The sequence below is a fragment of the Xiphias gladius genome, chromosome 1, assembly GCF_016859285.1.
Source record: "Xiphias gladius isolate SHS-SW01 ecotype Sanya breed wild chromosome 1, ASM1685928v1, whole genome shotgun sequence".
Classification (NCBI taxonomy): domain Eukaryota; kingdom Metazoa; phylum Chordata; class Actinopteri; order Istiophoriformes; family Xiphiidae; genus Xiphias; species Xiphias gladius.
The window spans coordinates 8,015,051-8,033,568 of NC_053400.1; the positions used below are offsets into that span (position 1 = coordinate 8,015,051).

The window sequence follows — 18,518 nt, forward strand, 5'->3', positions numbered from 1 at the left end:
GTGGGGCATTGGAAAGTTGAGTGTCCTTGAGGCCAGTGTTTTTGAGCTGTCAAGGAGAAATCCGCTCTTCAGAGTCAATTCTTTTTTTCTTTCTTTTTTTAATGAAACGCGAAGGAGTGGAGACAGTCCTCATTTCATGCATCAGATTGTTAAAATACTTGAAGGCGCTAAAGTATACTCACTTGACACCGTGGGTCACTATTTTCCAAGCTGTCTTGCTGTTGCATGTTATATGCAGTTAACAAGCTGTTTGGACCATATAGGAAGTGTGCTATGAGCAAGAGCTTTGACAAGACATAACTGGCATAACTATAGGAACAATCTAATATAGAAAACCATGTGAGCCTGAGCAGTGTGAACAGTTACCGTCTAAAGAAATGTGCAGTGTACATATTGACCTAACCCTTTCTGTGATGAGTGACATCTTATTTATTTGAACTCTTTCTGTTTCTCTCAGGCAGAAATCAGTATTTTGCCACCTAGAACAGCTTAGAAAAATGTATTTTTGTGTTTCAGCATTTGTTGCAGTTGGTCTCCTGGTTTCCACAGTAACCAATACACACACACAATATCTTGAGATGCACACAGAGAGGCTCAGCTACTGTTTAGCCATACAATGGAGGCTTCCTTTGAAATTAATGAAAGCTTCTCCATTACTACACAGTGCTTGTAGTAATTTATGTTGGCAAGGAGTTAGACTTTTTTAGCATTGGCATTATATTCCGGATAGAGGCAATCAAATACAGGCCTCAATGCTTGATGTGTGCAGTCATCTTCATTGTAATGCATCAAAATAACTAAAGATAAAGATGCTGTTAGTGTACTGATGATGTAAACGAATCATGACTCATGTTGAAATGACAGGAAAAGTGGAGAATTTGTAACCTGCTGAATATTAGTGTCTGGCTGTAATTTGTGGAGATGTGGAATATGCTTGCTGAAGAAGAAAAACCTAACTTGTACTCCTGGATGGTATACAGCATGGAAAATAAATTAATTTGCTTACTTTACAGGAGTATTTCCATTTCCATTTCCATTTCTTCCATTTATACTTTAACTCCACTACAGTTATTTAACACCTATAGTCACGTGGTATTTTATTGACTAAGATTTTACATACAAATCATATGATCAACATGTTAAATATGATGCAATGTTTTAGAATAAAAAATATGGTTAAACAGTGAAAGGCTACTTAGACATTAATGCAGTTATGAGTTTTATACTTTAGTATAACAGTACATTAATGTTTATACAATAATTTTATGTTTATTCTAATTTAATGTTTGATGTTTATGTTTACAAACTGCACTGAATTCACTTCCAGACCACTCCTGGTAACCCCTGAAGGTAAAGGTGAACAAAATTAGATTTCTCTAAACCTCTTGGGGAAGAACAAATGGACACAGCAAAAGCCCGGTGTTGCACTTTGGTCTGGCTACACGCTCCAGGCTGCAGTGGATTTGGATGCAGGTCGGCCTCATATGAATGCATTGATCACTTCTCTGAAACCTCTGGATTATGACTAAAAAGCACTCAGCTGGTCATGCTCACACTGTGGGATTTATGGAGTCCTGCTCTGGGGAAAAGTGCCAAAGACAGACAGTCATCCTCATTTCCTTCCCCTTGACTACCTTCATGTCTTTATTTTCTGGATGGAAATTATTTGAAGCCAATGTTGTTTGAACCCAACAACCAAAATTAACCTGGCCAGGGTCTGGAGGCTCATCATTACCTCTATCTGAACACATGGAAGAGTATTTTTCCATTATCGATGTTGACTTTTTACAGTGTGGCAAACAAATACAAATATAGAATGTATTTACTATAATCATGCTCTGTTAAGTTGCTTGCTTGCTGGAAAAGCACTCTGAGAAACAAGGCTGGAAGAGAGGCTGAAAATGTTTCTCGCAGCTGTCTGAGGAAAAATACTCATGGGTGTCTTTATTGGTGTTTTAATCAACTCTAACATTTTATTGATTTCAGCAAGAGCCATTTCATAAAGCAGCAGGCCAGAACAGGTTGGCAGTGTGTACCTTCAGCTGAACAAACAAAAAACTTTTCTCCATGGGAACTATGAGCCATGGTCCACCATCAGAAAACTACACTACTGCTTCTCTCCCCACTTAGTCTCCTGCAACGAAATCGCATTCACAATGCATTTCGTCTGAGGCTCAGTGCATATTTCATCTTCATAATTAACAAACGCAATCAGAATTATGGCTACAAGGTTCGACTCTGCCTGTGGCAGTACTGTCAGGCCAGTGGCGGTTCTGTCTCTGCTTGTCTCATTAGATTGATGACAATTTTCATTACATTACTAGGTCTATATTAACATCTCCATCCCTATCTTGAAAAACAATCAGAATTATGGCTTAAAGGCTTTGTTCTCTTGTGTCTTGGAATGTTGACTCAAATCTCTCCCTTGCAATCAGCAGCATAGATGGATGACTGTGCACAATATTGTCTTGCATTTATTACATATATTCTGGTTACTAATGTCTTTACCATAATAGTGCTAACCTGACTTAATGGCTCAGTGAGCTGGGGTTTAAGGTGTCATGCCTTTCAAGCTGGCTCCCAGCCCTTTTCACATCATATCCTTTTTCATTCTTACCCCCCTTTCCTGTCAACTAATGCAGAAGTAGAACAAAAAGGCTTTTTAGAGATTAAAATCTGCCAAACAATGCTGCTACACAAGACTAATTGGTTGGAGTTATTATACTGATATCAGGATTCATAAAAACATACTGAAAAGGCCGGATTAAGCCCTTATTAAAAGCAATCATTCCTCGTCATTTGTAGCTTTTGCTCGAATGAAAGTAACAGATATTATCGACTGTTATATTATGAATTGCCATGAGGCCTTTGTTAACAGAATAGTTATTGGACTGAAGATAAAGTCATCTGTTCTCAAATACTGAATGACACAGGTAGCAAACTTTCCTTGAATTAATCGGTAGTTTATCATTTTTGAATTGAAGAAGTAATATGCATAAAGATGTTTGGGTACATTTATACCCATAGTACATGGTGTGTCTCTAGGCATGGTGCTTGGTTGGCCTTTTCAGACTGAAATCTCTCAAAAACTATGGTATTGATTTACATGCAATGTAAAGACAATAATGAGTCCCCAGTGGATGAAGTCTACTGACTTTGGTGGTTTCATCTACCACCACCAAGAGGTTGATATTTTGGAGTTTTACTGAAATGTCTCAACAACTATTGGATGGATTGCCATGAAATTTGAGACAGATATCCATGGTGCTCAGAGAATTATTCCTAATGACTATGATGATCTGTGACTTCTAACACCATCAACAGGTCAAGATTTTTACTTAAAGCAATATTTGCATTTTAGGAAATACACTTATGTACTTTCTGTTGGAGAATTAGATGAGAAGATTGATACCATTCTCATATCTGTACAGGAAATGAAGCTACAGCCAGCAGCTGGTTAGCTTAGCTTAGCTTAGCAAAAAGACTTGATCCCATGGGAAACAGCTATTCTGGCTCTGTCCAGACTTAACCAGTTCTGTCTATCGGCACCTTTAAAAGATCAGTAATTGGCATATTAGGTCTTGTTGGAAGCTTCATAGTTGTACAGATACAAGTGTGGAATCAGTCTTCTAACCTATATGTAATTCTCCACCAAAAAGTAAATCAGCGTTTATCCTGATTCAAACAATTTCTTTGACTAATAAAATATCTCATACATCCACAAAGTAAACTGGGATAAAAATTTGGTACTGACAGTTATGTTAATTTATAATAAATTTTAATAATTTCGCCAAAGTTTGCTCTAGGGCTATCATCAGTCCGAAATTTGAATTTGACCAATCCAACAATAAGTAATGTAAAATACATCAGCCTTAGCTGTAAATTGTGTGTAATGCTAATTAGCAAATGTTAGCATGTTAACACAAAAAATGAAGATGACTAACATATTACCATTATCTGCAAATTATTACCACGTTAACACTGTTATTTTGAGCATATTAGCACAAACTGAGGCAAAGATATGTCATAAATATACAAAGATGAGAGTAAAAAGACGAGAGACTGGCAAATGAAAAGAGATATTTGCTTCGCTTTCTATTTGAACACACCTTTAGTTTTGTTAAAAAATTGCTTTTAAGAATGTTCCACTGAACTCCATGCATGCTTTTTGCACCACTTTGCTTCACCATATGTTGCACACATTTACTGAAGAAGCTGTCCAGTACAAACATAGTACAGACTGCTATACTGTAGCTGCTATTATACTTTTGACAAACAGTTGGACTCAGCTGAGGGTTATGTACCTTGCTCCAGAGTACTTTGATAGTAGTTCCAGTTTCATGGTAACTAACCCAGTAGGTTGTGGAGGAGCAATAAACAGGTTTAAAAGCAGATGAGAGGAATTCTGCTGTGAGATTAGCACAACACATGAACAGATATACTACAACCAGAGGATTGTTCTTAGATTAAAGATTCAACTATTTTTATCCCTCTTCCCCAGAGCCAACCTTACCTAAGGTTGATGAAAATTTGGGGTGAATAATATTCTCAATTAAAATGAAGTGGTGACTGTTTGAAGTTTCTCCTTGGCTGTTTTGATTAAATGAATTCCATACAGTACCTCCAACACAATTCAAGGAACTCACTCCTCCGCATTGTATTTCCAGCGATTGAACTGCCTAAGGAGGGAGATTTTAAGCACATTCATTCTAATGCCTTTACCAATAATACTATACAAGCGCGATCTCACTGAAGCACATCCATCAGTACATCCCATGGTGTATTTGATTCTTTTTCATAAATGATTTACAGTTTGTCTTCATGCTGGATTATTGCTTGATGTTTTGATTGGACAGGATGTTTAAGAGAGAAGATTAATATCCATAACAAGAGCATATATTTGATACTGCTACTTTCCAAATTTATGAGCCTCACTAGAGCGAAAGTAAACCTTAAGAGGAAAGCCAGTAACTGTACATTTTCTAACTATATCAGGTTATTGTTTTCCACCTGTGAATTAACCCCTAAAATCTTCTCTCGAGGATCTGCATTGTGGCCGATGCTGCACCCTGTTGCTTCTAGTGTAAGGACTACATTACATGTACTGCATATATAACTATGGAGGGATATGTGAAAAGACGAACCTCATTTGCTTTGTGAAAATTAATGTACTTTTAATTATGTCCCAAATTTTGTAATTAATAAATCATTACCTCATTGATTTTAAGACATTTGGGTAATTACTGTAAACAAATGAGACAGTCACTGAGTCGCCTTCAGCTTCTGCACAGCATTTTACAATGAAGTGTCGTTGCGTTAGCCTGAGCCAAAAGCTGAAACATGGCAAAATGTGATTTGGATAAACCAGAGGAAATGACGTCGGCAAAAGTGCCCTATACATCAATTCAGATGCCATTGTTTATGGTAAGTACATCAAGTAGTACAACTTGAAAAAAAGTCACTGTATACGGATTTTTAAAAATGCCACACTTAGCTTGTCCGACGTGAGAAATTCAACAATGAAAGCACTAAATTAACACATTTACTGTATTTTAAATTGTTGAGTTTCTCAATCAATGAAAGATGTAATAAAAACATATAAATGTGCACAAAAATGGTAAAATAATCAATAAAACCAAATAGCCAACTATGAAGTCTAAAAGTTTAAAGACAATTGACAATCACAGCTAAATATAATTGGTAGTGGAATCACAATACAAACCAAGAGACCAAAAAAACAAAAAACCAAAACCAAAAATTATTCTTAAGCAGCAAGTCATGCAAACTCCAGACCAGATAAACTTTGATTTTATCTGGTCTAGGTCAAGCGAGTTTCACCATTTGCTAAGCACTACAGCAGCTCTTTTTTCTAATTGAACATGTGTTCATTTTTTTTAGCCACTTGAGGGCAGCGCAACAAGCTGTAAACGCAACAGTTAGAGTCGTTATTTGGCATTTGTTGAAATGACTGACGCTTGTTTTTCGTGGAAAAACAGTCTTGCTTCTGACCACCTGGTGAATAAACGAACAAATTAATTCTCCTGTTTGCTCTGTTTCGTTTTTGTTTCCTACAAACTAAGGATTAATACCTGGCTCTCTAGCTACCAAATGCTTCACTACTAGATACATAGTTGCTAACTCTCTGTCTGCTGGTGTGCTGGGTGGGTGGCATACAGTGGGTTTATCAGAAGTCCTTGGCTGAAAATAAATGCATGCTGCAGCCTGAAACATGATTGAGAGCGATGAGTGAGCCAAAACAGTGAACTTGTGGCTCCGTAGTACTGGGAGGAACTGCAGATAAATCGCTGTTACAGGTAGTCATGTAATATAACTATACAGTGTATGGCATGATTATAAAGTACACTTTTCGTGTTCAATGCCAATGTTTATTGCAAATTCGAAATGTTATGTGAAGGTTCTTGTAGCTCAAGAGAAAAGTAGTTTTGTGAAGGTCAGGGTGGAGGGTGGGCATTAAAACCAGAGATCTGGTTTTGTGTGCTCTCTGTTAACAAAGGCAGCCAATGCATGTGCTGTCAAGTGGCCCCAGAGTGGTACACCAAATTCAAGCTGACGCAACTTGTTTGTCTATCAATGAATCATTAATTAAAAAAACCCCACACAATCTGTTTATTCGTATTGTTTGTGTTAGGCTAATATGTAAAACGATGAAATTAATATTCCAAGGTTTTCCTCCCCATGTTTGTGTGTACAGAAAGCAAAGATTCAAAGTTGACTGAATGTAATGATCTCCTGACACCTAATTTGACTTAATAGCCTGATTTCATTATCAGTTATTTAAAATATTGCAAAACAGTGTTTAAACACAGAACTAAATTAGAACCAGCAGACTCTACTCATACTGCATATACACACAAAGCACACTATCTTAACAGCAAATTTAAAATAAGCCCACTATAGTCACAATAGTTTTTGTTTGTGATTTACTTCCTGAAGAGGACACTTTAAAAGGTTGGGATTTCATATGTCTGAGATCTTCCATGAATGGTGAGAACATAACAGGCCAGAAAAGATAGTTGAAAGGTGCACCACAACCTCCCCGGTATTTGGCTCAGGGAACTGGGTGCTTACTCATCATGGATGATGGACTCTTGCTGTCCATCTTGGTGCCCTGGTGTAGGTCACAGACAAATACGACCAACACAAACAATGTTTTCATACTCATCAGACCTACTGTAAAACACAATCTCTTCTTTTACCGACACTTTTTGGTTAACATAAAATGGGGGCTGTGTGACGTCTCCTGATTTTATATTCACAAAATTCAGATATAAAAAATGTTAGCATTTGGAGTAAGCCACTGTTTTATGCCATAAACATATGCATACAAATACTGACTTTCTAAAGCAAAGGAGGAGTGAGGAAGACCTGCCTTAAATTTAATGGTCTTTAATGGTATGGAATTGGACGAGTACTGCAAATTGGAATGGCAACAACTGAGAAAAAACACGATACATTTTTGTTCAGTTTTTTTCTCAGTTATTTTAGAATCAGAATCAGAATTACAATGTAAATTGAGGTCCAATGAGATCAGAGACAAAGGTTGCACACCCCAGATAATATCACCAAAGAAGTAAGAAGGTGAACTAAAGCCTCATTCAGATGTGATTAACATTACAAAGGGAGGTGGGGAATAAAATATTGACTGCGCTCCTCTGTAATTAAACTCATTATTCTGGCTGGCATTTTAACCACTGGGAAATTACAGGATATAGCCTGTAATAGACATGGACATTCCACAGAACAATGCCAAAAGAGAAGGCCAAAAGTATTCCCAAGGAGAAGAAACGTATGCCATCTTTAATGTCCATTGTCAATAAAAGACCATAAATCCGCTTAGAAATCATAGAAAAAAGATGCTTCATAACTTGCCTGAGAATCATCATATTTTTAAATATTCTTCAGTATCAAAGTGATGCAGTCATAGCTGTCTGTACATCCATGGGTACATTGGAAACAGGAACTGTTAATAGCTAATTCAGCGTACTTTTAATGGTGGCAGTTTGACCGAATGTAAACAAATATTTGGTAAAAACACAAGGTTCTGGACAGAATTGAAATTACAGGAGGGCAAACAAGTTTTCTGAAAAACATTAGGTAACTGCGACTGTAATTATTACTGTTGTTGGGGGTGAAAAAGCTCTCACATATGTTTCAGATGGAATTAAAATCACTGACCAGTGCATGTAATGTTAAAATCACTCCACCTAACCTAGAGAAATAAATCCCGTCCAACTGGGTCTCAAGAGGCCTAGGACATTTGAAATATGCTTTTTCAGCCTGTAACAGAGGCATTGCTGGTCTGGCTGAATATGCATATCAACATACATTCAGTACTCTATCACTGTGTGCATTCAGGCAGGATGCATGCAGTTTCAGCTGTAGAGGGGATGGACCGGTGGACCATGAGATGCATAGTTAGACTGGGTGGGATGAAAAGCACGAAATAAGTTCTGAGCATAATCAGGCAGAGACATGCAGAAGGCTGGAGTGGCTAGGACTCATGTTGACATTATTGGTAGCTTAAACCTGTATTTTGGCTATGGAGTATCCGAGAGGAGGTTTTTCTGGGTGTTTGGATGAATAAAAGCTTGAATGAGAACTTGACCCCCTTGTGAATCGTTGTTGTGTTGCATCAGTCAGTGATAGAGAAAAGCAGAATTAATGTGCATTTTCATTAACAGGTTGGGATTTATATATTACTGTAATTACTCTTTGAAGTAATCTGAAACAATGTTCCTATAATTTGTACACACACAGAATTTGTACTGCTAGTTTCATGTTTCAGTCAAAAGATGGACTAGATCCAACTACTATTACATTTCTATTATTAATGCAACATTATTTCATAAACTGCAAATGGCTGCTGTACAAGAAAAACCTCCCTCCCCTAAAATGTCAGCTTTTCAGGACTGAAGAAAAACAACTTTCTTCTAAGATTGACATCTGTGATATTTTAAAGTTGGACATTCTATTTTGAAAGGTGTGTTTTGGAGCTCACAGTCATCGACATTACTCATAACATACAGTGAAGGGCTCTGAGCCATTGCGAGGTAAATAAAATCAGTTTATAAGTGACAAGATGCTGTAAAAATGAACAGAAAAGAGAAACAATTGGTTGGTGGTATTAGCTGCTTTTTCTCAGTGTGACAGGTGACAACTAGATTTCAAGACGTCCATACTGCCGATGGGTTGGGACAACTCGCTCTGTGGCTGTCTGCTTCTCCTCTGCCTGGTCCTGAATGTCAATCTGCTGAGATTCCCCCACACTCAGACAGTAGCTACCAGTGATGCTGCACTAATTAGCCAACCCTCTCGAGTAACCAAGCCCTCCCAATGGCATCTGTGCCAAACAGAATTATTAAAGAAGGAGGGAGGAGGAATTGCACCTCCTCTGCAGAGGAGCAAGTACCCAGGTTCATTTAAGAATTCACTGTGCCCTCTGGCTGGGTAGCCAACGCTGTCATCAATATTAACACCTAGATACATCCGTTGCTGTAACGCATGTTTTTTACCCCAACCTGATGAATATTTCATGTGAATCACATAATTATAATTCCTTATTCAAATGAGCGCTGTCTGAGGAGCACAGACAATTTGTGGCTCAGTGACTGAGAAACTGTTGTGCAGATGCTGATGCTGTTTGTTTTACAGTTTATTCAAAGTAGTGGAGGTCTGTGTTTATGTACAGTGTGTGTGTGTGTCTGGGTGGCGGTGTACAGTATGTCTTTTCAGTCCTGGAATTACAGCCCCCCCACAGCACTGGGCCATCCTCAACTCCCATCTTTTGGCATTCTGTCAGCTTTGATTTCTTTTGTTTATATATTTATTAATTCATTAACACCCCAAAAATCCAATTTTAGCTGACATTTCTTGTCGAGATGCGAAGGATGACCTTTGAAAACAGAACACTTCCTGCCAGAGATGTGAAGGAGGTCTCACTCTCTGCTCAGAAAACTCCCCTCTCCTCTCACACATTTAGGTTTGTCATTTAAGGGAAAGGTTTATCTGTATTAATGCTTTCATTTTTTTTAATGTTTGAAGTAGATGAGTTCACAGTGGATCCATGGGAGGGGCTCAGTTAATATGAATTCACCAGTATAATTGGTCTTCTTTGTTGTTTCCTAGCTGGATAGCAAACAGCAAACTAACCATCAGAGTAGTAACATTCCTGAATAAAGGGGATGCAGATTTTTTTTCTATTTTCGCCAAACTCCACATATGGTATGAAAAACACATGGTTTGTAGAACAAAAGGAAAGAATGAACACGGTGCATCTTCCATTTTTTTTCAAAAATACAAAAAGGTTTAAATTAGGCAAACTACAGTAACAGTTACTTGTGCAGTGTTTACAGGTAAATTTACACCTAAGCTGCTATTTGGGCTCCTGCTGTTGGTCGATAGTCCAGAGGCTTTCAGGGCCCCTTGAGATGATTCATGATTTTTGTAATCCGCTCACCAGAAAGTATCCCATCCTATCTGAAGGGATGTGCGCAATTAAGAAACATACTGTTTTATAATAAATTCTAAAATCAACAACAAAAACTTCAGCTGAGGGTCTGTGGTCTGATGTGTGTCTATTTGAATGTCTTCCTCTGTGCATGTCTTTAGAGTCCTGCGATTGAATGTATGTATATTTGGAGATCTTTGGTCTACCGTGAGTCTATTTAAGGGTCTGTCATTTGACGTGTGTCTGTTTGGAGATCTGTGGGCTAAATGTGTGTCAATTTTGGGGTGTGTGATTTGACATCAATGTGGAGCGGTCCTGCTCTACATCACCTAATGAACTGCTGTTTGCCCCCCCACCTTTTCATTCTCTGTCTCTCTCCCCCTGTAATGTATTCTTTCAGTGTGTAATAAAGGCCCTGTGGGACCAAAGGTTTTCCTCGGATGTGAAATTTTCATGCAGCATCTTTACATGTTCTCATACATGTCCCCTGTATTCAGAGCAGTGCATTCACACTAGCAAGCATTCAAGGTGACAGTATTTAACAAGTGTGTATAAGTGACTTCATGCAAATGTACTTCTGTGGGTCTTAACTGTGTGCACGTGTTTGTGTGTGTATGTGCGTGTGTGTATGTGGGTGTGGATGTGCATGTGTGCTATCACAGGAAATAAGAAAGTCCTACAACATCCTTAGCGCTCTGTTGCCATAGCAACACTTCTGGTTACAATAGTATCTATTACGTATACCATACAAATTAACAGACTGATTTATAATAAACAGTCTGTTAATTTATAGAGTTATCTGTAATGTTTAATAGGCCAGTTTTTTTTTGGTATTCTTCTGGTATTTCTACTGACCGAGTGTCTTATTGCACTGTATGTACAGTATGCTGTATCCTCTGTTGTTTCAATGAGTGTGGCTGGATACACACTGTGAGCTGTGGTGTGTTGTGATCAAAATGACATTAATGCGAAAAGTGCGTGAGACATTAAGCAACTGTTCACATCAAAGAAAACTTCGGATCCAATTTAGTGTCGCTCTTTCATTTTTCTCTCATGATGTAATGCAGTACATGGATGGTCAATGGGCTGATAATAGGATTTGATAGTGTACTTTATGACAAACTGCTGTGTTAATGCCCTCACAGAGATGTTGTAGTTCTTAATAACTGTATAGTCAGATGCCTGTTGTTCATATTTAAACTTATTAAAGGTTCTGGTCAAATCACTTGCAAGTCCCTGGCTATTTGCTATTGAATTTAGTGGCTTCCTGAGCTGGAGGGGTTCCTTAAGTCAATTGAATTACTTGACTTGAAAGCGCTCAACTTTCTTTTATTGAGTTGGCTGAGCCCTGAAGCTCCACACAGTCCTGCCTGTCTCCCTTTCCTTGTCAATAGTACTTTGCCTTATTTTCAACTATTATTGCAAGCCTGTATATCTAGTTTGCGTTTCACCTGTTTTATTTTATTAAGATTTTGTGTAGTTTAATCGCTGGAATAATTACAATACTGTAGATAGAAGTGCACAGTGATGTGGCGTTGAGACAAAAAAAAAAAACCCAAAGCGACCAAAAAATTGATTTCATCTCAAAAGAAGAAGAAAAAAGAAATTCAAAATGACCCCCCGGAAATTATTCGCTAATTGTGTTTCTAAGTGAGAAAATGGTAAAAAAGCAGAACAGGCATGACATCAAGCAAGAAACATAAAATAATTCATATAAAAAAATTCAATTTAACTTTCTCTTTGTTTTGTTTTTTTCTTCTGCAGAAACTTGTCAAAGAATCCTCTCACCACTCTGTCATGGCAGCTCTTCCAGCACCTCCAAATCTCCGAGCTGTAAGTCTTCTTCCCTCGTCTGATCCTTCTCGTTGGCTTTTGTTTGTATTTTATGAGAGCAATTTATCATTGCTCCCTTCACACTATCTGCCTCAATACAAATTGTCTTCACTGCATGCCATTATAATTCCTGTCTTTGTTGTACAAAACCTCTAATTTGTCTGAGCACATGTAAAAGACTGAACCTATAGGCAATATAGTGGCACTATGATCTTATAAGTCATTTGTTGACTTAATTAACACACACAAAGGAAATGTAATGGCCTGGTAGGAGGAGGGAGTCTGACCCCATTTTCTTGTTTGTTATGAATATTTTAGCGATCATTGTGTTTATGAAATGAGTTTGCTCTTTCACCACCAGGAAGAACATTGCGATGTCGACCCGCTTGTAATTTACACATCATTACCTCTGTCAGCACTGTCCATCATTTGAACCTTCGCTGTGATCTGAACAATAGCGCTGCTTACTGCGCCTCCTGGCATATAGAGCTGAGGTGTAGCAAGATGTGATACAAGACTATTTCAAGTAGGCCTCCTTATTGTGCTATTTTCAGAGGTAGAAGCAGGGCAGGTCCACTGAGAACACAGCACAATGTTGATCTGAGGTAGTCCTGCTGCTGTACACCCTAGGCAGCGGAGCAGAGGGAAAGCCCTGCTTACATTGACACTATAGTTTTGCATTTTGAGTGTTTAGCCTAACCTGTCGTCCGGAGCAAAAATTATCCTCACTCTCGCAGGACCCACTGATAGTAACGAACACTCTGTCTTATATCCATCCTACGGAGGAAGCAATTCACACCAAACCACATACCAGTGCTACACAAGTGTCATCTCACTATGGGCCCTCATCAGAAGCAGATGGGTCTCTGAATTCTTCAAAATGCCTGTTCTTGTGCTGGGACTTTCATTGTTCACTTGAGTGTAGAAGTTCTGTAATTTTGTCTAGCTAGTTTGGCATTTAGCTTCTCTTATGGCTGCTGCTGCAAAGTCTCGAACCCCATACTTTCACACATATACATATACATATATATTATACTTAAAGACCCTGAAAACATATTTTCTTCATCAACTTCTTACTATAAGTAATGGATTTCTATAACACACTATTTTCTGCCAAAGTTAGCACAGGTTTGGTTATTTTACATGAGCCATGTCTGTGTCTGTGTTTCTCTGTTTGCTCTTCACTCTGGTTTGAAGCGGGCTCATTCAGGAAAAGGTGATATACGACAAATCAGATTAATGAAAACATGTTTGAGTGTCTAACGCTTCATAAAATTAATAATAAAAAACTAAATATGTTCTTATTATTGAAAAAGCATTCTTAATAACAACAATAATAATAATCATCATCATAAAAAATCAAAAACCCAGAGAACGAAAATATAAGCGCGAAACAGTGGAAAAGTGTGAGATAAAAATGATAATTTCTCTCAGGTAAAGTAAAAGAACCTCAAAACAGTGGTAAAGCACCTAATTGACTTAGTGACTTATTCACCATGGAGAATCGTACACAGTGCAGCCTTAATTTCACACTTGTATATAAGAAAAAAAGATAAGGCCCATTTTGCCTTCAGAGACACTAAAGCAGTGGGTATAGTATTAGAGTTCAACACTTAAATGACTTTAAATCCTAGACAGACTACATCACATACAGTAAACTGGAATATAGCGCAGATCCTTCTTTAAGCAAATCACCATTACGTCTCCCGGAACTCGATTTGCTCTGATGTGCAGTCCCATTTCTTCTTCAGCAACCATTTTAGATGCGTACAAATGGTGTCTTTGTTGTTCTACATGAAAAGCAGGGCAGGGTGATGCCCGTGTTTCCTGGTGAATGCTGATGAGGAGTGAGGGTTTATGCCTATTCCATTCGGTGTGTTTAGTTAAGAGGTGTCAGTTGGAGTGGCATAGCGGCACAAACGTGGGCCGAGGCGTTATGCAAGAAGGAAGCCATGTGGAATCAGGCCTCGCTAATAGGAAATGAGTCACTCTATCATGGGCAGAGTTTGCGACGTGGCCCTGCCATCATTACACTCTTCACTGTGTCTACGTGCCCACCCAAACCATATTAGCTTAGTAAGTGTCAATCATTCAATCATGCCAAATGAAGCGCACTCACCGGGCAGCTATTGCCTTTAATTATTAGAATGATACACAATGCAGTATCAATGTTGCATGCCCACCCATGCTGCTGAACCACACTGATATTATGTAAATAGATGAAGATCAAACCAGCTGAAATAATTTCCGTTTTATGTGAGGAAGGCAGAGCAAAGCCCTTTGCCATGACGTTGTCACTACACCATGTTATCTCACTCCAGGCACTGTTATTGTAATTGTATTTCTTTTTTTTTTTTTAGTTTTATCAAAGTGTACCGATTTCAAAGCTGCAACACATTGGTGACTGACCTACAATGAATAGAAAATGTACAAATGTTTTTTTTAAGCCAGGAATTACACTGTCGGCCCTTCACAAGCATTAAAATAATGTTTTCATTGATCAATTTATGGTATATTTAATTAAGTTCTATTGTTTTATTACACTGGTACTCCAAGCTACTCTTTTAAATTGCTTTCACAAGTTTTAGTAAAAATGAAATCGAAATAAGAGGGTGCACACAATGGCACATAGAAATTACAATTAAGGAAATAGATCATTTGTACATATCAACCATGCTGACCCAAAAGGTAATGCAAGAAAGTGATATCATTACCAATGCCCTATTGAAATCCGCATTAAACAACACATAGTTTCATCAAAGCAGGGTTGAAATGTTTGGAATTAAATGCTACATTTCCTGCTTGTAAGTACTACTGCACACATAATTAATTTGGTCTGAAACAAGTTAAAGTAGCTGAATAAACGATTCAGCACCTTTAACATGAAGGCAGGACCTCTCTGTTAACCTCAAACGAGCACTGAATGTTTAGTCCAGTACTCACTCATCATGTGGTCTCGGGTGTAGCTTTTTTGGGTTTGTGGGGCTGATTCTTGCACCTGATTCCAGAATTAAAATCAGACTTTGGAACAAAAGTCAACCTGTATGATGAGGCAGTAGGTTAAACTGAAGAGGAAGAAGTAGTTTCCCTCGGTAAACATACATCAAGTTTGTTTTTCCCTTATCAGACACTTATCGAGCCTAGTAAAGTGAAACTGCAGAACAGTTGCTTTGTTTTGCAGGTTTATTGCACAGATATTTCACACTCCCTGCAATATCTTAATATCAGTAACAATAGCAGTGCTATCAGTGAAATCTCAATAATCTCAAGTCTTTTGTGGCTCCTGTGAAAAGGCCCCAACATCACATTGAAGGTTTACAATAGAAATCTTCTGTGTGCTGCCTCTGGATGAGACACAGATAATCGGCTCTGCTTCTTTGTCTGTGTGCCCTTTAGCCAAAGGACCGGAGCTACTGCAGTGTGCTGCACAGCCCGGCCAATCACGAGCCTGAGAAAAGCAGCAGGGTTTAAGGGGGCGGCTAAATGCTAAATCTGCCGCTGTGGCTTGCAGGGTGATATTACTGGAGATTATTTGAAGCAGAGTTAGCGGCAATCACCAGTACCACCGTTTTCTAGGAAGCTCATTCTGTCTGGGCCACAAAGAAGAGGAAAATATTCTTCTTCTTTAGCAACAGAAGTGATCTGCCTGAGGCAATGTGCATCCTGAATCCCTTTATTCTGTTAGCGCTTCTTTAATCCCAGCTCTCTGAGAAGCAGGGGCCGACGCAAAGTCAAACATTTACGACTCTCACTGCAAAATGGATTTTTCTTTGAAAATGGATGAGATATGAATAGATCAAACCTGGAATCTTCTGATATGACTGCCAGTGGATTAGGATGAATTAAACATTAAATTTCCGAGGGCTCTATGAACAGGTAATTTACTCCATATTAACCTTCATTTCATTAGGGTCCAATTGCACTCAGGGCAAACTCAAACTGAAATACATTTACACTGACTCTTCAAAAACATCAAAGACTAACTCGCAAGTGGAAAAGAGAGTATTAAAATGTTAAATGTGGTAAAAAAGACTAAACTGGTGGCAGCAGTGGCCTAAACATTTAAGAGGTCACCAGCTTAAAACCCAGACTGCCGAGCAGAATACATGTGTTGGAAATGAAGAAGAAACCTTGACTTATTGACAATATTTTTGTGAAAGCAGCCACAAGTGAAAATGCAAATACAAGGTATTTTCCTTTAAAAGCAAAATATGGAGACAACAAATGCATACACACCAGATATGCTTCCAAGAGCAGATATCTGATTTTAACTTGAACTCAGGCATCAGCAGGAATTGTGGCTTGATGTCAGTACGATTTCGTGGTCATCTCTTACTGGGGGACTTGACTTTACAACCATTAACCCAACTCTGGCCGCATACAAATGCTCATATAGCAAGCAGCGTTGACCTGTTTATTTTTGTAAAACTTTAAATCCAGAATTCAAAAGTTTATTTAACATGCAAGGAAAGCTACTGCATCATGAATGTGCGTTCAAGATAATGACAAATATTTAATCAAATGTGTGTATACAGTATTTACATGTGTGCAATAATTACACTACTCCAAATACTGTAGAAAAAAAGGCAGTTATCTACATGGCTGAATGAAGTGACAGCTCGCCATAACAACCCCATTCACCAGTCAAATGCCTTTGAAAAATAACAGTGAAAGTGAAGGCTGACAAAGATAAACAGTGTGTTCTTTCCGTGTGTATTGTATTTTCACCAGCTATTCGCTGACTGTAATTTTCTGCCATTTTTTGTACTGGGCAGCTAGCGTACAGCTGGTTTTGTTGGAGCTTTCATAATAACACAAAAGTTCTTGAAAGCAGACAAATGTGGATGCCTAATATCAGTCATAACGGTCCTGGATGGTAAACGCTCACAGGTCGTTAACATGGGAATCTTTTGGAGTGATCTTGCTGAAAGCAGTACAGCAGTACAGTGTTCTATGAAGTCACAGCACATGGGAGACTATACATAGATTGGATACATCACTGTATAATCCATCCTGAATATACACTATGAATACTTACATAAATCACCTCTCAATGTACCTGTCTTCTAAAAATAACCACCAAAGGTTTCTGAAGAGTCCCTGCTACGATCTATGACTTTGAAGAAAAAATTGCCTTAAGCTGCTGCTCACTTTGTCCATTTTTTCTACCTGAAGCCTTCCCTCACCTGACTCTGGTGCCCCTGCTCCTCTACATGATTGCAGTGCAGGTGGTAGTGTTGATAAGCCAAAATCAGGTCTGGCTGCTCAGACGAATTATGCCGTAGTGGTTTGAAGAAAAAAAAAAAAGGCAGGCAGTAAGACAGCCTGCTGGGACGCTAACTGGCCAAGTGGCTGCAACCTTACAGAAAAGCAATGATGGGACAAAACAGTGATTTATTTATTCGCAGCATGCCAATTTATTCATGACATAAGCAGAAGATACAGCGTGACAATGATGGCAGCAGTCCATCAGCAACCAGGAGTGTGATGAAGCAATGATACACATTTTGTGTGGTGTGGTAGAAGCAACTGTTAAGCAAATCTAGAAGTGAGGGGAAAATGCTTAAGCTCTTGCTGACAAGAAGAGTATTAAATTTGACGTTAGTTGAGTCAACTCTCCGTTTTTTCCACATTTATTCCTCATGATTGATTTATACTATTCTTACTTAAAACTCTAATCTCTCAAATCCGGCTTTACAATGAAAAGTGAGCATAATATGATGTTACTGACGGGTAAAACAACAGTGCAGCAGTGATGCAGGAACCAAGTAGTATAAAATGACACAGTTCATTGCTGTGTCTCTTTATTCAGCCCATTGCCCATGAATAGATATCTGTCAGCTACTTAAAGACTGTAGAAGTGAACCTAATGACTAATACCATGACAGCTGGATTATCTCTTTTCTCAACTATAATAATAATGACAGTACTGGCCACACTATGTGATTGACAAGTGATCTATGGGAAGTGCAGTGCAGAAACAGAGCAGCGATGAGTGCTTTGCATCAAAGATTGAGACAAAAATAGAAGGAAGTGATTAAAAACAAAAGACAAAGAAGAGAAAGAAGTGACATATGCACTTTCCAATGATAATGGTGCCAGATATACCACTCAAAATTCACAGTAATATTTGAAACAATGCGTTTTCAGTTTCACACAAAAGTAAACAAAAGCAGGCTCTCATTTATAGTCAAAGACTTTGGATTCTGTCAGCTGA

General features: G+C 38.4%; 1 protein-coding gene across 1 annotated transcript in view; it reads left to right on the forward strand.

The window, feature by feature from the left end:
• The window catches only part of ntrk3b (neurotrophic tyrosine kinase, receptor, type 3b), a 147,268-nt gene that overhangs the window by 32,112 nt on the left and 96,638 nt on the right, over window positions 1–18,518 (forward strand). The window contains exon 4 of the mRNA XM_040137960.1: window positions 12,233–12,301. Within this exon, the coding sequence (XP_039993894.1) occupies window positions 12,233–12,301 (69 nt within the window). The remainder of the gene's footprint in view (window positions 1–12,232; window positions 12,302–18,518) is intronic.